Source organism: Hemicordylus capensis, chromosome 8 (assembly GCF_027244095.1).
Source record: "Hemicordylus capensis ecotype Gifberg chromosome 8, rHemCap1.1.pri, whole genome shotgun sequence".
Taxonomy (NCBI): Eukaryota; Metazoa; Chordata; class Lepidosauria; order Squamata; family Cordylidae; genus Hemicordylus; species Hemicordylus capensis.
In genome coordinates, this window is record NC_069664.1 from 17,461,034 (window position 1) to 17,482,396 (window position 21,363).

Sequence of the window (21,363 nt, forward strand, 5' to 3'; positions counted from 1 at the left end):
ATTACTGTATAAAACACAGTGGGTTTTTTTTGGTTAAGGCACCCTTGCAACATGTGATATGCTAAACAGCAGGGATTCTCAACGCTGAGTCCCCAGATGTGATTGGACTTCAGCTCCCATAATCCCCAGCTCCAGTGGCCTTTGGTTAGGGATTATGGGAGTTAGTCCAATAGCATCTGGGGACCCAATGCTGAGAATCCCCGTGCTATAGAACCCCAGCCCTCTCCAAATGAAAAATAATAAAAGACACCTGGCAATAAGTCTATTTAAGAGTTATATTATTCAAAAGTTTTTTTTTAACTAACGCAAATGGGGGTGACTGGCTGGTGCAAGAGGGGAAGAAGAAGTACCTGAGTGGAAAATAGTTAAGATTTCCTGGAGGGGATGCTTGTGGAAGCCAGACACTCCACCGAACCCTGGTTGGGAAATGCTGCTCTAAAGCCATTAGAAGAGCCTTGCTGGACTAGAGCAAAGGTCTGTGGAGTCCAGCATCTTGTTTCCATACAGTGGCCCACCAGAGGCCTCCAGAAGCAGGGCTTCAAGGCAACTGCCCCGCTCCTCCCGACATCTATCATCCAAGAGCTTCCACTGAAGTCTTATCTGCTGGGGTGGTTCCAAAACCCACTGCCCTGTTACAGCTAAATCCTTAAGGGTGGCTAGCTAGGGAGTGTGGCCAGCTGGCTTGAGGGATGTGACTAGCCAGCATGTTTCTGTTTCCCCCCTTCACACACTAGCCACACATGGAGGGGTTAATGCCTGCACAGGCCTTTGGCTCAAAGCTGCTATAGATGTCTCCTGAATTTCTCTCTTAAAGCCCTCCAAGCTAGTGGCCATGGCCGCATCTGGCAGCACTGAATTCCGTGTTAATAATGTGCTGTGGGAAGAAGTCCTTTATTTTGTCTACTGCTCATCTATCCCACTGTATGGCCCCCAAATTCTAGTGTAAGGGGGGAGGGAGACAAAAGTTCTCTCTGTCCCATTTTTCTATGCCAAGCAGATGTCCTGAAGTGCACTGCCCGCCACAGGAGAGATGCACAGAGCACACGGTAGCTCCAAGAGGCAATGCCTGCTGCCAGGTCCTTCTTCTCATCACTCTTGCCCTCAGCAGTCAGGCAGAGTCACTCAGTGGCTGCTGTGGCGCTCAGAATGTATTGAGGTCTTGGTCTTATCCAGCTACCTTGTCATGTGAGAATGTGTGCTGATAGATTCATTCCATTTCTGAATAGGTTTCACAGAACATTACATTTTTAGAACAAGTCCAAACTTAGCATCTCTGTGAGCACCCACAGATGCCTCCAACGGCATCTGGGATTGCTGGTTCTCAACACCTCTTAAAATTAGCCCCTCAGGAATGACACACGATCCATTTGACGAGTGGTTTCAGCTGCTCATCCCAGCTTCTGCCAAACAATCCACGCGGATGTGAGGTTCTCCTGATGCCACAGGGCAGAAATGTGGGAGAGGGATAGCATTTTACGTTCTTTTTTGGAGTTTTCCTCCAACTTCACTGTCAGTGTTGGCTATAATGTCACCTGTCCGCGATGTAGAAAGATGGGGAAATTAGACTGCCAAAAATCAGTGAACTGCTAAAAAATGGATGCTTTCCTCTTTCGAGACCTTCTCTAAGAGCGGGTGCTTTGCTTCTCAGAAAGGAGGGAGGTACTGTAACTCCCTTTTCCAACGCTATCAGTGCCGAAGCTGTTTGGCCAATGATGCTTGAACAAGTTCTAGATGAGCAGAATAGAAAGAATTCTGGGGGATGTGCGTGTGTGCACACACGCATACTTCCTGCTTCCTCCCCTGGCCGCCTGCCACTTCCAGGCATTGTGTGAAGGAGAGAGATGCAGATTCCCTTCCTGAAGGCATCTAGTTGGCCACTGTGGGAAATAGGAGGCTGGACTAGATGGACGCCTTCTCTTTGAAAGCAGGGGCAGAATGGATCACCCTGTAGAAGGGTCTGTACATCTTCCTCCTTTGCATGGCACCCCAAGCGGAGGAGAAGACATACTAGTCACTTTTATGGAGCAGACCAAATGCCCCTGAATGTCCATGAGATGCTTCTATGTGAGCATGTGTGGGGCTAAAAGGGGGAGTGCTTGGGTTGACATGCCAGAGAAGGTGCAGGGTAGGGGGCATGAAGTGCAAGACCGCAGCCCTACTACTCCGTGCACTCACAGCCGTGCCTTGAACGGACCCTGTGTCACATCCGCAAGGTCATTTCTCACTGTTTGCCGTTTTCCTCTTTGTAATTAGATGCCCCCATCAAACAGGATGGATCAGTCTCATACCCCTGTGCAGCAAGGATTAAACAACCCCAACCTCAGCAGTCAGCCAGGGCAGCAACTCCATCATCGGAACCCTCCCCCACCACAGTCGCGGCAACCCATTGGACAGTCGGGGTCCGGAGGGCAAGCTCACGGAGGGGACCTCTCCTTCAATCCTGGTCCTGGGATGGTGGGCCAGCCTGGGATGCCGGGAGCCGGGGAAGGAGCGGAGCCTTCTCTTGACGTAAGTATTGTGGCCCTTTTTCTTCCCACCCGCATTCTCCCGTTTCTCTTGCCTTGGGACTCCCTGCTGGGTTGCTCCTGTTATCAGTCGGTGGTCTCCACTTTTTGAATAAAGCCCTCGTGACTTGAATTTACACGCCACAGTGCTGTCGGTTAGAAGAACTGTGTGGCAGTTCCCGCCCTACTTTCCTGACAGAGATTTGGTTTCCTGCCCCGCTTTGCTGCTGGCTCCCTTCTATCCACATTGCAGACTCTCAGCTCTTGGATTTTTTGGCCTGAACCTGGAACTAGAGGTTGGAGGCTTCCCCAGATGACTTCCTGCTCACTCTCTCAGGTGTCTACTGTTCTCCACGCCCCCGCCCCCACCCCCACACCATGCCTCCTTGGGTTGCCGCTCAGGCACAATGCCCCCACTTCTACCAACTTAATTTCAGTCCATATGCTGTTGATACCTGTAGTATTTTGTGGAGCATCAATATGTCAGAAAGTAGAATCTCCCCACCCCTGCCATCAAATAATGTCTGGCTGGGCACTGGGGACCCCTCTAGGCTCTGGCTCACCGCTCACCAGCCGCATCCATTCCAATTTGACAAGGGCTGAGATTGCAATTCCTTCATCAATCCCTGCTAGAAGCCACCCCGTTCCTTCTCTTATGCACACATTCTATTTCCACCAGGAAAGCCACAAGCGTAGCAGAGTCCTGTTCTGGAACGCAGAATGATGGATGTGCAGCTTAGGTGCTCATGAGCTGAGCTTTCCCTACAGCACAAGGGCAAAGGTGGAACTGGCAGTTGCTTTGTTCATTGACAATAAATAGCTCGGCAAAGGAGAAAAGCTGCAGTGTGACTTGGCATGTGGCAGCCCTTTATTGTGCCGCAGGGCACACTTCCCCCGCTCTTCCACTAAAGGAGATTTGAGGTAGGGGGGGCATTGTCTAGGCTCAGACCCCTCAGTTATGAAATATGCCTTGAAATGGAGAGGCTTGTTCTGTGTGTTCAGTCATAAGACGGCCAGGACAAGAGGTGCTGACTTCACTCTTAGGTGAGAGATGAGATGGAATCCTCTTGAGTTTTGTGAGTGGACACAAGCTGATCTCTCCATGTTGCATTGTGTGTAATGGCCTCGCACTTGGCATCTTGAAAGGACTTCTTCTCCAATCCTCTTCCTAACTTGTTTTGATTTCATATCGAGATCCTGCTTGGGTTGCTCTTTGTGCTGCTCTCTGGCTCAAAGTGTTAGTAAGACGGCCGTTCTTTGTCTTTTGCCCTCAGCTGCTTCCTGAGCTGACGAACCCAGATGAGTTGCTCTCCTACTTGGGACCTCCCGATCTCCCCAATAACAGCAACGATGACCTGCTCTCCTTGTTCGAGAACAATTGAAACCACCCCTTTATGGAACACAGTCGCCAAGCTCCACACACCATGTACACATACCTGCGCATCGCACACACTCATACACACAAGCCACCCCATAGCTTTCCAGGCTCCCATCAAGAAAAAGGGTCTTGCCTCGTACTGTGGAGTACACACTGCCAGTGAGTCAGAATAGTGGGAAGGCAGCCCAGGAACTTTGGCCAGGCAGCAATGCCATTTCGTCACAATTGCCTCTACCCTACCAAAGGGATCCCATGGACACTGGAGCAGCTTGCTCTAGCTGTTCTGCAAATCCTTCCTGCCCAGGAGAGAGGCTAGTGGGGACATTCCCGAAGAATTAGTTTTATCAAGATGCTCAGACCATCCCAAGGTCTGGGCCACAAAGCAGCTGTATTGCCCCTGCTGATCAGCCCAAGAGACATCCTGTAACCTGCACCCAGGGGAAAAAGGAACGAAGGAATGAAGCAGAATGGCTCCCTCGGACATTAGCAGCCCTGATCTCTCTCTCTCTATCTATCTATCTCTCCCCCCTTCCTCGTGCACATCATTCGTGGGATGATCAGATCTGCTTGAACACAGGAAGCTAGAGAGTGAAGCTGGTTCCTCCTGGTCTAGAAATGTCCTCAAGTTCTTAAGCCACAAGCTGCAAGGAAAGGCAGAGATCGACAGTGTCTAGAAAAAGCCAATGGCGCTCACTTGCATGTCCCTGCATTTGGAGGCCTCCGGGAGCCAGCTCTGCCTGTCCCAACCCCAGTCCCAAGGCGGGGTTGCAGCTGTTTGTCTGACTGCATCCAGCACCCGGTGTCATGGATACGTCAGAGCGAATTGGGATCGGAAACCTGTCCACACTCCCTGCTTGTCCTATCCAAGAGCCTCTCGAGAGCTCGAGCCGGACAACTTTTCCATTGCTTCCCCATGGACTGCAGCAGCAAACGAAACACATTTCTGGCATAAAGAACAGACCGTTCCCTGGACACAACCTGACAGACCGTCTCCATCTGTCGGATGGATCGTCTACAAGCACAACAATGTAAATAATGTAGAAACACTATAAAGGAAACAAAGGCAAGGATGGAAGGAAAAGTGGGCGGAAGGGAGGGAAAGAAATATTTAAAAACAAGCGCATCACTCTGTTGTATAGTCTCAAGGGCTTCCCAGCCTTGGGGCAAGAGTCCTCTGTATAAATGTGCATAAGCTTCCTAGATTGTAATATAGACCATTCCACATGGGGCTGTGTGCACCATCCAGAGACTTGATGCATTTAGCCATAGCCGGGGTCTGTCCCTTGCGTTTGACATGTGTGCGTCCCACCAAAGTAGGATCTGGATGCTCAGAATTTAACTCATTTTAATCATGAGCCCCAGAAATAGGTGCAACGAGTCAGTCCAAAACAAATGTGTGTGTTTTAACCTGCCATTCTCCTTCATCCCACTCAGGAACCTATTTAAGTTGAGGTTGCATTTGGGATGGTGGTGACGGGTTACCTGTATGTGAAGAACCAAACCATTGTTCATGGCCAGGCTTTCTGAGCCAAGGAGTCCCTGTGTCAAAGTGCTGACAACTCTGTCGAGTTTTGTGTATCCTGTTTCATTATTGCTATATATTAAAGGATTCTTTTTGGTGGGGCTCACCAAAATAGCCTGTGTACTGTTGGTGTTAAAAGTGTTTATACTTGCAAAATCATGTGGAGAACATGGATCTTTCTTAGGCTTTAAAGGGGTTGATTCTTGGGGTGTTCCTTTTTTTCCTTTTCTGCTTGGGGTTCTTTTCTTGAAGAAACCATTTTCATATCAAGCCCAAAGCCAGAATATTAAGTCGGCAGAGATGTCTTGGGAGCCAAGGAATGATTGGGAACATGGTTTTAATTAGAACATGGTAATGAAAACCTGCATGGGTAGCGACTTATCAACTGTCTACTTCTCACTAAAGGCACCAAGCAGAGAACAAGAGGCCTATTAAACATGGCATTGCAGAGATACAACCTGGCAGCGGAGAGAGGGGGAGAAAAACTCTTGGAACAAAGATGGATGTATTAAAAAATGGAGAAATAAGAGTAGGTTTTATAAGGGTGCACTCAGACAGGAAACAGTCCTCTAAAATTGGAGTGGGAGTTTCTCTTCTTCAGTAAAACTGGAGTGAGGAACTCCCTCTCTCTTCCCTGAGTTTCCAGATACCCATTTCTAGGACTGCATCTAAATCGATTCGATACAACCCATATTGGCAGCATTCCGCAACATATCATTTTCAATGCAAAATTGCTAATAATCCTCACAGGCAGATGAACTGCATCGAACTGCATCCTATTCTCAAATGGCTGTTTACATGTTTTTCTCTGTTGCTGATGATATCACAAAACTTGCTTGTCATCTAATCTGGTGATGTGCCATACATTTATTAAAAATGATGAGGGAAGGGAAGAGATCAGTGCTGTGATTGACATGTCTGCTTCAGTGCCTCAGATTTGCAGCTGCTTCAAGCATGCTGCAACTGGTCCATCTCCCAACCACAGTGCTGGTGGGAGGGATGCATATTACAAGAAATCGAAGGCAAAATTATTATTATTATTACTATTATTAATTTTAAAATGTTATTGAAGAGATGTGCCCGAGGTGGCTTACATAAAACAACTTAAAGCCATCCTAAAAACAATACTAATGGCAGAAATCAAGAGGTACTCTAAGGCTGCAAGTAAATTGTATCAAGGGATAAAAATTATATGCAATCATATATGATCCAGAATTGTGACTTCACTTTAATTGAATATCTTCTGTAGTTGTCCAATATTAGATGAGACTGAGCACCTACTGGACAGGCGGATGATTTCTTAATACTGAAATATGCCCCACCACTAAAGGTTGGTGAGAACTCAAAGTGAGTCATTGCAGCAAACCCCGTGAGCTTTTGCTGCCAGTATTTATAGTGCAGCTTCCACCAAAGGTCCTTATTTTTGATATTTTCTGCTCCAGGCCTAGAGGAGAATATCTCTCTCTTTCTAATGGATGTAAATGAAAGCAGACCACAAATCGGCTGAATTAACCAATCTGTGAATTCAAAGAGGCAGCTGATTACCAGGAAAAGAAATGTAGAGGAACGAAAAGATTTAGAGTGGTGGAGACAAAATATGAAAATCTGCTAGTGTGTCAAGCAGCAAGGGGGATTTGAAAGGCACCTGCATAGGGCAGGATTTGAGTAAGACTATTGAGAGAAGGGAAAAATTAACTAAAAGGTAGTTCTTTTCTGCTCAGATATTTATTAGATGTATATATAATAAAATATGGATTCCAAAAGAGGAAAATGAGAGCGGCACCCAGTGAGATAATCCAAATGCATTAAAATTTGAAGAGCCAAGGGAAGCAAATGCAAGAAGTTAATCTTGCCTACCCAAAAGACTTGAAAAGGAGCTTGGAATCTTCAGAGAAGACTTTAAGCTCCAGGAAGGTTCTCTGAGTAAGATGGCAAAAACATTGGAGGTTAAAATGGCTGCATATCAGCTGTTGAGAATTAAACCTTTCACTAGTGGCAGGCAGGAATTGAGTTCAACCAACAACATATGAACAGGTATGCAGGTATGTAAATTACACAATGAATCAGGTTAAAGTGACTCAACATTCATCTGGGCCAGTTGTGCATCCTGGGAGATTAAAGGATTTAGCTATCCAAGTATTTTTATTTATTTATTAAATTTATATCCCACTCTTCCTCCGAGGAGCTCAGAGAGTACATGCTTATTTTTCCCTCACAACAACCCTGTGAGGTAGGTTAGGCTGAGAGATACATGAGTGGCCCAGAGTCACCCAGTGAGTTTCATGGTTGAATGGGGATTTGAACTTGGGTCTTCCCGGTCCTAGTCCAACACCTAACCACTGCGCTATGCTGGCTCTGATGTTTTCCGGAAAATCCTGGAGTACAAGGGAAAGTTGGCCTTCATTGCAACCATTGAGGTCTTTGCCCTCTAGGGCTTTTAGGTAAAGGTAAAATGTGCCGTCAAGTCAATTTCGACTCCTGGTGCCCACAGAGCCCTGTGGTTTTCTTTCGGTATATCAGCAAATCAGGTAGTCATTGGCTCATAGCAGCAATGATGGTGCCCAAATGTACATGCTGTTCTCCATGGGAACATAAAAAGTCCCCAAACTCCTGAAACTAAGAGAAGATGGGGTGGGGGGTGTTTCTACAGCTGTTCTCCCTGTCTACACTCCCCTTCCTCTGCCCTGTAGATTTTGACTTATGCCGCGATTAAAGCCAGCCAGAAATGATTTGCAACACATGCAAAGGCCCTCCATGCTAACACTGTTGACCACTTCCGTTCTTGATTCTCCAACTGGCATGGGAAGGATGGTAAGTGGGAAGACAGGCCAAGCCACACTATTTCAGTCTACCTGACAGCAGCATTGGCTGGACCTCTGCTGCACCTATTAGCCTATTCCCACATCTCATTGCTGTTCTGGCTCATTCCTCCCTCCCCAACTGGAAAGAGCAGATCTAGGTCATTCACTCCACACACACACACACACACACACACACACACATCCATGCACACACCTCAGGGCATGAGCCGGTGCATCACTGAGGGATTGTTTTTCTCATGGTTTCAGCATCCAGCAGCTTCCTAAAAACAATGGAGAATTCCTATCAGCTGCTTCTGGAGAATCGTCGAAAATTCCCCTCTCCATGCAATTCAGTCCAATTACATTCAATTAGCAGAGGGGAGAAATCATAGAGATTTGCCAGAGTTGTGGTGGTGTTGTTTTTAAGAAAAAAAGGTTGCTATTGTGGACAAGAGGTATCCAAAAGAGTAGGGGGTCCTGTTTTGGGAAGACCAAACTCTGTTATCATATATGATGTGATCTTCCAGGCTAATGTGGCTGAACCTCTGGAAATGGGTCATGTAAGCAGACTTGTGCAGTCTTAACAGTTTCTCGCCTGTCTTCCAGTGTTAGCCCCCGTTTTGCCTTGTATGTGGTGTAAATTCAGTTCCTGCTAATTGAGAAGAAACTGCCAGCTCATATGCCCTCATTCTGGAGACATGGGAGCAAAATTGATTTATTTGTCAAAGGTGCCTCCCCATACTAGCTGCACGGTCCCTTAGGATGTGCTTTGTGCCTCCCACGGCGTCATTTGTCATCAGAGTGGCAGCTGACTGGCATGAAGCATTTTATCTGCTGAAGTAGCCCACTGAAACCATGATGCTCTGCAAGATGCAAGCACCTCGCTTTGCGGTTGGATTGTGAACCCATTGGGGGCAAAACCATTAACATGGAAGAAAACTGCTGTAAGCCACTCTGAGCTCATGGGATAAAGTGGGATATAACTCACATCCAATAAACTTCATTGTGTTCTTCCCTGTGACCTGTGGAAGAGCTGAAGTGCAGCACAATGTTAAGATCTGGTTCCCTTCCCCGAAGCTATCTAGCTGGGATCAGGACCAAGGGTGCCATTGTTCAATTTCTGGTGAGTAAATCTTAATCTCTTTTTGAATACCAATTCCCAAACTGCAGTTCCAGGACTCAGCTGTAGATTTTGGAAGCTTTTTGGATGGCTATCGAGCTTTTATCAGTGGCTGCCAAGAATTATCTTAGAGCAGGGGTTCTCAAACTTGGGTCCCTTTGGCCAATGGGGCTGGGTATGATGGGAGTTGTAGTGCAGCAACATCTGGGGACCCAAGTTTGGAGACCCCTGTCTTGGAGGGTTTCACTTTCCAGATGCAGCACCTAGAAAAGGGAAATGAAACCAAACCAAAGGCTGCAAAGGTAAGCAGTTAGGGGGCAGCGTTCTGTTCTGTCCAGGTTCTCACGGGCCTCCATCTGAAAGATATTTGCCTGGGATCTGACTGTTAGGATTCTGAGCCTAGCCATCCAGTTGGCTTCTGGTCAGCCACATGAGAAAATCTTGGCAGCTGCTGGACAGATTAAATCAGAAACTCACACATTGCATACTAGGGCTGCTTCGTATGCCTGCCTGCAGTGCCAAGGACTCCCCCAGGGAACAGATGGCTACAACTCAGCTTAGAGTGACAGGTAGAGGGCTGGTGCTTCTGCTTGCGTTAGTCAGGGAGGGGGACTCTAGAGAACAGGTGGGGGCCATATGCCCTTCTCACTTCAACCAGGTCTAATCCCTAGGGATTAATCTGACTCTCTCGGAAAAATCCACTCGGCAGGAGAAGAGTGCAGCTGTAGCTTCTGACAAGAAGACCAACGGAAGCCCCATCGTGACTGGATTCATCTCCCTTTTACTTGTGTGTTGTGCTGATCCCACTGTGTCTGCATGGCCAGATGCCTCGATATAGCAGTACTTAGGCTATGCCTGAATGTGTGAGGAGGGCATGTGGGAGCCCCCGGTTCAGGCCTGACTTGGCCTTTTTAAAGGCATGTGGGAGCACACTGCCCAGTCCTGGCATCTCGGCCAGTGCACTCACTGGCCATGTCCTCCAGGAATGCACATGCGCGGCCATTTATTCCTCCTCCCCACTTTTGGCAGTGCCCTGTGCCAACAAGCACTGAACCACTGTGGTATGGCCAATGGGTGTGTCAGTGGAGGGGCCGTGGCTAGCTGGCATGCTCCCATTTGCCCCCCTTGTGCAATCCATGCATGCGGGGAAGAGGATGCCTGAAGAGTGCTGGTATCATCTCATGAACAACTAAACTACCCCAAAATGCCAACCTTGAGGCCGACCTGCCCAGCAGTCTTCCCCCTAACAGGGATTCCCAGATGTTGTTGACTACAACTCCCAGAATCCCCAGCTGCAAGAGCCTTTGCTTGGGGATTCTGGGAGTTGTAAAATGATTCCACTGTGCAATGATTCAGTTGTAGAAGTGGCAGATCTTTCCTTAAAACCTTTTAAGGCCAGAGTGACCGGCAACATCTTCATGTTCTCCAACTGTCAGATGACAAAAGGCAGCGGTGGCTCAAGATTGCTGTGTGCCTGAGTAGGGTGCCAAATGCCACCCCACTCTGCACACGTCCTTGCCTGTTTTGTTTTTAAGTGGAAGGGACTGTTACTGCTTTACTGCCCCAATAATCTGTTGCCTCACCTTGCCTCATGTAAGGGCCGCCCCGGCAAAAAAACCATTTTTTATGGGGAAGAGGACTTCACGCTGAAGTTCTGAAGGGAGAATGTTTGGGAATGAGATGTGAGTGCTAAAATGAGAGTGTCGGTAGTAAAGTTAAGATTCCCAGAGTTCTTCAGTGTGGCCCACAGCTTCCACCTCCCTGGAAGCACCATTTTTGAACAGCTGCTTCCAGGGAGGTGGAAGCCGTGGGCCACACTGAAGAACTCTGGGAATCTTAACTTTACTACCGACACTCTCATTGTAGCGTTCACATCTCATTCCCAAACATTCTCCCTTCAGAACTTCAGGGTGAAGTCCTCTTCCCCATCAAAAAAGGCTTCCAGGTTGGGGGGGAAAGTGATGACTAAGAGGACATGATAAGGTTTTTGTTATGGAACAAGGGGACACGAGGGAAGTTTAACATGGATCGAGAAGAGTCTCTCTCCCTCTCTTGTGGAACTAGAATCGCTCCCACAACCACATCATCTGAAGTGTCATCTAAGGACACCTGCCCAGAGAGAGAAGTGCTGCCTGGTAACTTCTCCTCAGCCTGGAGGACCCTGCACTACTGAGAAAGGCTTTTAGCTGTTCTCACATCTACCACTTTGCCTAATGAAATACTCATGGCTTGACCAGCTCTGTGAGTGCTCCAATCTCAGTGATGCATATTTACTTGTGGGAGAGTAATATTGTTAATGCTTGTGCTACAGTAAAGCAGCTCCAAATTCCCCAGGGGCTGCCTTCCCAGCCATGTTCAGTTTACTTCATTTCTGTTACTATCTAACATGATTATCATCATCTGGTCGAGTTTAGTTTGGCTGCTCCGTCTACCTTCTGCAGGGGTGGTGGACCAGTTAGAATGGTCCACCTCCAGAGGCTTATGGATCTGCTCAGTTTCCAGACAGCCCTTGGGGAGTAAACAGTGTCCAGAGCTGGTGACTCTTTGACAGCCCAGATGATTCTTTGACAGCTCAGGCTATTGAGACAGTCGTTCCTAAATGCCCGCTCCAGCTTGGTGGAGCCCATTCTGCTCCTTGGTTTTCCTCAGAGCTTAGGGCAATGAAACAACATGGCTGGCTGGAACAATGCTGGAGGAAGAGTTGGGATGAATCTGACCAAATGGGCTAGAGCTCATTTTAGGGATTACTCTGTGGCGGGGGCAGAGAAGGAACGTATTTTCTCCACCTCCATTGCATCTGCTCAGTGCAGACCAGCGGAGCTGTTCCATGTAGCAAAGGCATTACTCCGCACATCCTTCCCAGGTAATGGAGGAGGAACCATCTACAGCCCGTTGTGATCAGTTTGCACATCACTTTGCAGATAAAGTCACTTGCATCCATGTTGATTTGGATTCCAGGGTTTTGGCAGTTCCAGTAGATGTGCCTTGGATACCATCTGGCCCTATTGAGTTGGATCCTTTTCAGTTGGTGCAGCCTGAGGATGTGGACAAGATCCTGGGCAGTGTGCAGGCAACATCATGTGCTCTGGACCCTTGGCCTTCATGGCTAGTAACATGGAGGGCACAGGTAGATAGCTGAAGGCTATAATCAATGCTTCATTAAGGGAGGGCAAGATACCACCATGCCTCAAGGAGGCAACTGTAAGACCATTATTTAAAAAGCCCCCCACCCTTGATCCCTCCAGCCTGGACATCTATAGATCTTCCCTTTTTGGGCAAGGTGACAGAGCATGTTGTGGCATCCCAACTGCAGAGGGTCTTGGATGATATGGATTATCTAGACCCCTTTCAATCTGGCTTCTGTCCTGGATATGGGACTGAAACTGTCTTGGTGGCTCTAGTGGATGACCTATGCTGGGAGCCTGACAGGCGGAGTGCATCCCTGTTGGTTCTGTTAGACATTTCAGTAGTCTTTGATACTGTGAAGGAATGAGGCCTACACTTCTTCTTTTTGTAAACAAGATCGTATGTTGTAAATTGCCTTGCTATTCACTGTATTAAGAACGCTGTGCAGGGGTCAAGAGTTTGCGGCTCCTGCTCTATAGTTTCATTTTTGAAGGAAAACAGTTTGACAGTTAAAAGTTTGGAGGGAAGTGGAGGTTTGATTTTATTGGGTATGTTTTGAAAAATGGAGGGAACTTAAGTAAACCACTTTGGAAACATTTGTTGAAAAGCAGTATATAAATATTTGTTGTTGTTGTATTGATTGGATTGTTTGGGGAAATGGGAGGGAAGTTTGTGTATATAAGGAGGCTGCTTACAGCAGAGTTGGAGTAGAAGTTTGGTGTTGGGAGAAAAGTCCAAAAGAGTGCAGCTGAAGTTGGAAGAAGAGAGGGCAGAACTGAAGAGTCCAAGTGAAGGAATTACTGGCACAGTCTGAAAGAGAATCAGAGCTGGGTCTGGAAAAAGCTGAGAACTCACTCAGAGAGTGGAAACTCTCTGGGGAGCTAACTTACCAGCAAGAAGAAACAGTGTGGGGCTCAACCCTCAGAGCTGTGAAAGAGAGCAGGATCTGAGGCTGAACAAGGACAAGCCAGGTTGCTATAAAAGCTGAGGTGACTGCAGAGGACTCTGACTTAGGGCCCAGGATTAGATAGGTCAGTTTGGATGTGTTTTGATCACATTTCATTACTTCCTTATGCTTATTTGGCTGTCGTTTTTGTGCTAAACTTTTCAAAGGAACTATTGATTTAAACTAAACTATTTTCAGAGTAAGACTGCTTGTTTATATTTTTAAAAAATCAGAGCTTCTGTCTGTTTTCTCCACCCCATGCCTAAAGCCTTTACCACTCTACTAAAGGTTTTTTTTTTTAATATACAACAGAGGTTGTAGTATACTCAGCCAGAGAAAGCCTAAACGTCTACTTGGTGGCAGTGGTTAAATTTAAAAGTAATGAGGCTGGTTGAGACCAGGCCATGACAAGTGGTAGCAGCACAGTGTGATCCGTTACAGATACCATCGACAATGGTATCCTTTTGGACCACCTCTCAAGTATGGGGATTGGAGGTACTGCTTTGGAGTTGTTTCAATGCTTTCTTGGGGAAAAGATCCAGAAGGTGGTACTGGGGGAGTACTGCTCAGCTCCTTGGCCATTGGTCTGTGGGGGTCCCACAGGATTCGGTTTCCAGTCCCCCATGATTTTTAACATCTACATGAAACCGCTGGGAGAGGTCATCTGGGGACTTGGAATGAGTTGTCAGCAATATGCAGATGATACTCAGCTCCATCTCTCCTTATCACCTGTTCCTAGGGAGGTAGTGGATGTCCCGAGTTTGGGGCCGGAGGCAGTGATGGGTTGGATGTAGGCTAACAAACTGAGATTGAATCCAAGCAAGACGGAGGTGCTGTTAGTCAGTAGGAGAGCCAATCGGGATGAGGAGACTCGACCAGTTCTGGTTGGGGTTGCACTCCCCATGAAAGCGCAGGTGCACAGCTTGGGGGTATTGCTTGACCCAGCTGCACTTTTGTAAGTTCAGGTGGAGGCAGTGGTCGGGGTCCCTTTGCACGGCTTCGGCTGGTGTGCCAACTGAGTCCCTTTCTTGAAAAGGCAGATCTGGCCACAGTTACCCATGCCTTAATCACATCACTGCTGGATTACTGTAATGCGCTCTACATGGGGCTTCCCTTGAAGAAAATTTGGAAACTGCAGCCAGGATTTTATCCGGAGCTGTCCACTGGGATTATATTACACCCATTTCAAAAGAGCTACATTGGCTACCAATTTGTTTCCGGGTCCAATTCAAGGTGCTGATTTTCACCGTTAATGCCCTTAAAGAGTTGGGCCCTGGATATCTGAGGGATCTGCCTGCTCCCCAGGGTTTCTGCCCGCTTGACAAGGTCATTGGAGGGGGCCCGGCTCCACGTGCCGATAATGAGGGAGGCTCAGCCGCCGTGCACATGGGACAGGGCCTTCTCAGTTATTGCCCCAAGATTTTGAAATGCTCTCCCGGTGGGCATCCATTCCTCAGTCTGCATCAGTTTTTAGAAAGCAAGTGAAATCTTGGCTTTTTACCCAGGCTTATTACCCAGCTGTGTTGCTTTTGTTGCTGCTGCTCTGTTTTTTATGGTCTAATTGTGTGTGTGTTTTCAACTTTTAATTAGATCTGTACTTTTTAATTTCAATTTAATATTTTTATTGTGTAACTGTTTTATACTCTTATATTGCTTTAAATGTTTTGTAAACCGCCTTGCGATTGTTTTAATGAAAGGTAGGGTAAACATCTAATAAATAAAACATCTGTAAAGAAATATACAAACAATACTGCTGTCCCTGCCCCCTTCAAAAAAAGCACAGTCATTATATTGTTGTTGGCGGTGGCACTGGTCAAAATACAACCTGCTGTAGCTTTGCAAGGCCAGTCATTGGAGAGGGGGAAAGGTGGGCCATACAGGCTGGGTTTTCACAACAACCATGTTAATGCTGGTTAATGGGAGTTGACCAACACTAGTGTGATTGTGTACAGTAGTAGCGATGGTAATCCTGGCTAGGTTTCTCAGAGTTAACCAGGATATTTAATCTAGGATGAGAGCTGGGTTAGTCATCCCGAGATACCCCAACCAGGATCCCATGATTGTGTGAACCCACGCCTCTAATCAATCCTGGCCCATATCTGCTGACGCTCTAGCCTCCTGCCTGTAATCCATGGCTATGCAGCTGGAACAGTTTTGGCTCCACTCTGCCTGGCAACACACGTCATCCATACATGACACACACTGCCTGCTCCTGCCTCAACACCCACTTCCCCACTCCTTCAAGTTCCAGCGCAGCGAGCCATGCCAGCAACGTATGGACAGCAGCCCCACACACCAACAGTTGCAGGCAGGGAGATTTGGCTGCTCATGCAGCAGCAGCAGCCAGGTCCACAACCCCTTTAACATGCAGGAGAGCAGGTCTATACCTGCTCATCCTCAGTTTGCCACCATTCCCGTAATGGTGGCACTCCCCCCTGCTATGTGGGGGTTCCAGACTATTTCCGTAGATAACTACAAATAGAGAACTTAACCTGATGGGGACTGAGGGTTAGGTTCCTAAGCACACGGACATGTCCTTAAGATCACAAGAAAAAGTGGAGGGAGCAAAAATAAGCACAGTACCCTGATCATCAGCTCCCCAGCAATACCCCCCAAACTTCTAAATTCTCTGTTGTGGTTTTTTGAGGGGGTTGTTTTTTGCAGAAAAGAGCCACAAAATGCCTCATCACTACAAAATGGCGGCAGGAAGTGACACCGAAAGTCATTTCCGGCCACTCAAGAACTGCAGATAAGTGAAAATAATCCTAATTTTTGTCCCACGAATAAAGAAACTGGGTCCCTACAACCCAACCGCGGATTACGCAAAACCACAAATAACGAGGGCCACAGGTATTGAAGAGAGTCTATGCTTCTGGAGTCACATTTCTGAAAAAATTAAACACTTATTTCCCTACAATAAAATCTGGGGAAGGTCATTGCCTCCAAGAATGCACTACAATGAATATTAAAATATCTGACAGCACCTTTATTTAACAAATCTGAGTTATCAGAAACTGCTTGTTAATGTATCATCAGATTGAGGTTAGAAATTCTTGCCTCTGTGCCATTCAAATATATAAGGGTCAATGTGGTTACAACTCTCCAGTCAACTACTGTATTCTTTTGGCTGGGCGCTTTAATCCTAGACTGAAACTAAATCTGGAATGATTTCTAGAGCCACCAAATCCAAAGCAGGCTCTCATTCCTAGGTATTTAAAGAGGCCTAGGGCAGATGCTGTTTCTCCCGCCAGAGTTGCAGTGGTTCAAATGGATCTATACAACAGTAAAAACATTATCTACAGTATTATTAACAGATGCTATGCACCATATTGAATCATGCCTAATTTTCACTTGCTACTCAGCTTATGGCCACCTAATGGTACAGCAGGGAAATGCTTGACTACCAAGCAGAAGGTTGCCGGTTCAAATCCCCGCTGCTACTATATCGAGCAGCAGCGATACAGGAAGATGCGGAAAGGCATCATCTCACACTGCGCAGGAGGAGGCAATGGTAAACCCCTCCTGTATTCTACCAAAAGAAAACCACAGGGCTCTGTGGGTGCCAGGAGTCGAAATCGACTTGACAGCACACTTTACCTTTACTCAACTTATAGGAGTGGGATTTAAGTTCTTGCTCTCACTTCAGCCCAAGCAGTCATAACCTCCTTCCCTTCAAAGCACCAGGTCACCTATATATAAATGCTGCTTGTGCTAAAATAATTTTTTTTAAAAAAATCCCTTGATCAGCAAGGCGGTGGGGGGACCAAAAGCGAAAGATGTTCAAACTGCTAGACCAGCAACTAAAACAGCAACAAAGTCACGAGGGAAGAACAAGACAAAAGGTGTCGTCGGCATGAATGGAGGCCTTGTCACTTACTGCAGTGATATATGCATTGCACTTAGGTCTGGCCTCTCCTCTAGCCCCAGCATGCCTATGCTAGTGCTTTGTATGGTGCAGAAATTGCTCCAGTAGTTGATGCGATGAACCTCTGCTTGCTTAATTCCTAATGCCTCCTTGGTGCATAAACTTGGCGATTCTCATGAACAGATCAGAAGGGCAATAAAGGGTGCTGATTATACCAAAAAAAAAAAGATCAGGCAAAAGGAAAGGAATCTCTAGCAATGGGCCCAAGGCTGGATATGAAGCAAGCATGAATTCCCCACAACCTGCTAATCATGGGGCAGGAGCTCACTAGATGCAACAACAGAGAGTCTAATTCTACCCCAAAATTAACACACTTATTGTTGCATAAGAGAAGAGGCTGTAAGCCATAATTCTTCTTGATATGGCAGGGCGGGATGTGGCATCAGTGTGAATAGGGTTAGAGTGAGGGAGGTCTTGCTGCACCCCCACAAATGGAGTGAGATGGATGATAAGTGACCATGAGGCCGAGGATCTGCTTGAGAGGGGAAGTTCCGTTTGAATATTTTGCTTAGGATGCCAATATGCCTAAAGCCAACTCTATATTTCCCAGAATTATATATGGGATGCAATCTTCACTGCAATCCAGAAGAACTTTCCTACTGAAATCAGTGGGGTTGGATTCACATTCAAGGTCCTATCAAGGTTATATATTTTGTCTTAAGTGTTTTGCTGGTAATCTATGATGAATAGGTGGATGTTTTCCCAGAACTCTAACATGTATATGAATCTATACATTCCTGTTCAGTTTTGACACTGCAGAGAAGTGCTGCACTAACACTGCGACTCCCAAGTTACAGGGATTTAAAATAAATCTAGGCACAACCCACATTCCAGAATCAGATAAGAGAAACTGTGCCTACAATGTGATACAGAATGAAAGTCCATTTATACTTCTGTCTTTAGCCACAATGATCAAACTGTGTTGTGGGCTTCCTTAAGGAGGTATGAACTGTTGTGGGGTGCCATTAGGGAGGCCCAGTATGAAAAAGGGTGAGAATTCCTGGTTTAGAAGGAATGCTAAACCCATATTATAACCTGATGCTAAAGCTTCAGAGACCATAGAGTTTAGAGGTTTTCCAGGGTCTTTCTGGACAGTTGGTGCTAATTTGTTTCAAGGGATCTAGAAGTTTCCTGAATGTGAGGAAATCTCCCTTTCTCAGCACTCATGTAGTTGAGAACTTATACTACATGCTTTAGCCCTTGTGAGACCGTCTCAAAATCCTTATTCAAAGCCATCGGCATGCTATCCAATCTACACAAAGTGAATGGAGGTAGCCTTGCTGATGCTCTCCAGCACAGGAAAAGAGAGCCTACAGTGTGACCCATGACAGAGCCTTGTGGCAGAACCTGTGCTATGGAACTCACTGCCACCTGAGGTTTGCTAAGCTCCCACTTTGTTGTCCTTTTACAGACGAGTTAGGACTTGGCCGCTCCATTCAGCATTCATCAGGCTCTGGTATATTTGTGGCTTTATTTTTAGTTTGCTGTATGTGTTCTTTTTTCTGTTGTGACTGACTGTGGATTGTTGGTTTTGTGATTGTATTTTATTGTAAATTGTAATTCTTAACTACCTGTTTTTACTAGACACCGCCCTGAGTTCTAACTTTTGGGAGAAAGGCAATGTATAAAACAAACAAATAATTTATAAAAGAGGGCAGGTAAGGGAGCTAAAACTGAGGAGTCCTGTGTGAAAGAACACTGTTGTCAGTTTCAGCTGAGCCGTGACACTCTCCCAAGGTCTGCAGTGCCAGTTCATTGTCACTAGAATGTTTGGACAATGATCTTCACTATATTTCAAGCGAGGGTCACTTTGGTTTAAAAACAAAAAACCTTCAATATGAGAGTCATTTTGGACAGTGCTGACCTCCACACAGTATTGTGCTTTGCTCAGTGCTGGGAGAGACCCTTTAAGGGAGACCTCTGAGGAAAGCGCTGGGAAGAGGTACACGTCCCAGCACTCTCTGCACACCTTTTAAGATAGTGCAGGAGCTCAAGAGGGCTCCATTTCCCTTAAAAGGTGCTGTACTTTGCCCAACGCCCACCCCACATGGGGCAAAGTACAGCACGATATGGCTCCATGTTAGCCCAATACTGACATGATGCTGTGGGAGTGTACAGTGTTTGTGTGAATGACCGTACCTGTGTTCATTTTAGAAGTGAACCTGGATCCAGGCCCTTCAAATGCATGGTACAGATAGGAAGTGTGCTTCTGTTCCTGCACTCAGCATCAGCCAGCATCGAGTGTTGGTCTAGGACTGGGAAGAACCAAGTTCAAATCCCCATTCAGCCATGAAACTCACTGGGTGACTCTGGGCCAGTCATGTATCTCTCAGCCTAACCTACCTCACTGGGTTGTTGGGAGGATAAAAAATAATCATGTGCACTGCTCTGAGCTCCTCGGAGAAAGAGCGGGATATAAAAATAAATAAATAAATAACATGCGAATGACTGTACCTGTGTACTCGTCGTTGGAGTGTTGAACATAAAGTGTGAATGGGCCTATGGTGCCAGGACGACTCTGCAGAGTATTCAGTTTTAGATGAAGCTTCCCACAGTCCCAATAAACAATTTGTCATGGAGCCACACTTAGGGTTGATGGGAGTTATCACTGGCCCTCAGGGTTAAGACTGTGTTGGAATATACGAAGGAGGATAGAATGTGCTTCTCACAGGTTGCAAGGGGGACATATGAACACACACACAGATGTATGAAACTTAAGCCATCGCATCAGTTTTAGAACTTAAGTAACACTAATGTAGCCTGAAACAGGCTGCAGAAGGGTGAAAGCATCTTTTAAAAAAGAGGTATGTGCTTTGTTCTAGCCTCCCCAATCTGAAACAGGCTACTGTCCTCCAGGACTTTCCTCCAAAGTCATCTCACATCAACAGGACTCCTTCAGAAGCCAGCTCACAAGTCAACCACGTGTAGGGAATGAATGCCTTCGTGCCAAAAATACCACAAGAAGCTGTGCCTATTTGGGGGAAAGAAGAGAAGGCATCATGTAATACAGGATAATGGTCACCAACGAGTCAAGGAATGTATGGCTGATACACAAATGAGTGGAAGGGTTCAAACTTCAAAAATATACCCACCACAATTCCAGACCATATTCCAGTGAGCAGATACCAGGAGGAGATACCAGGTTATATTTAGCTAGCATCCTTCTCAACGGGGCAAAACTGATAGTTTAATCACTCCCAATCACAGAAGAGCTGGTCTTGTGGTAGCAAGCATGCCTTGTCCCCTTAGCTAAGCAGGGTCCACCCTGGTTGCATATGAATGGGAGACTAGAAATGTGAGCACTGGAAGATCTCCCCCTTAGGAGATGGGGCCACTCTGGGAAGAGCATCTAGGTTCCAAGTTCCCTCCCTGCCAGCCTTTCCAAGACAGGGTGGAGAAAGACTCCTGTCTGCAACCTTGGAGATGCCGCTGCCAGTCTGTGTAGGCAAAACTGAACCAGATGGACCAATGGTCTGACCCAGTATATGGCACTTCCTATGTACCCTTTTATCTGAATACCTCGAAGCGGCTTATTTTCACCTTCCACGTAATTCAGTGGGGTTTACTTCCGAGCAAGCATGCACTGGAAACGGCTGCAAATAGGAGTAAGCCTCACTGGACCTAGTAAGGCTTACTTCTGAGGAGGCATGCCTAGGACCGGGCTGCACAGCTCCAGACCCATTTCCTGCTCAGGGCTGAAGCGCCATCCTGCAGCAGCCCTCCCCAATCGACATTTCCATCTCCAGTCCTGAGCCTGCCGGCCCACCCTACAACCTGACCCTACCCAGTACAGCCCGCTACTGCGCATGCTCTCATCCCAAGACAGACATACCTTTCCCGGGTTCCCGCCTCTCACCAATACCCCGCCCCGACTAGGAGGTTAAGGATGTTGAGGGCCCGCCCTCACCGCCCCAGGAAGGAGCACGGATTGGCCCAAGAGCCTTTCACTCTGCGACATGCCGCGCGGCGATTGGCAGGCGGTCGCGTGAGGTAAGGTCGGCGGGGGGGGGAGGGCAGCGCGCCGACTATAAAAGCTTCGCG

At 47.0% G+C, this 21,363-nt stretch overlaps 1 protein-coding gene across 8 annotated transcripts in view; it reads left to right on the forward strand.

Moving 5' to 3' along the window:
- Positions 1-5,518, forward strand: part of ZMIZ2 (zinc finger MIZ-type containing 2) — a 119,572-nt gene extending 114,054 nt beyond the window's left edge. For all 8 annotated transcript variants that reach the window (XM_053269167.1, XM_053269172.1, XM_053269168.1 and 5 more), the window contains 2 exons: positions 2,254-2,508; positions 3,779-5,518. In XM_053269167.1, coding sequence (XP_053125142.1) covers positions 2,254-2,508; positions 3,779-3,886 — 363 coding nt within the window. In that variant the 3' untranslated portion in view covers positions 3,887-5,518. The remainder of the gene's footprint in view (positions 1-2,253; positions 2,509-3,778) is intronic.
- Positions 5,519-21,363: the final 15,845 nt, after the last annotated feature.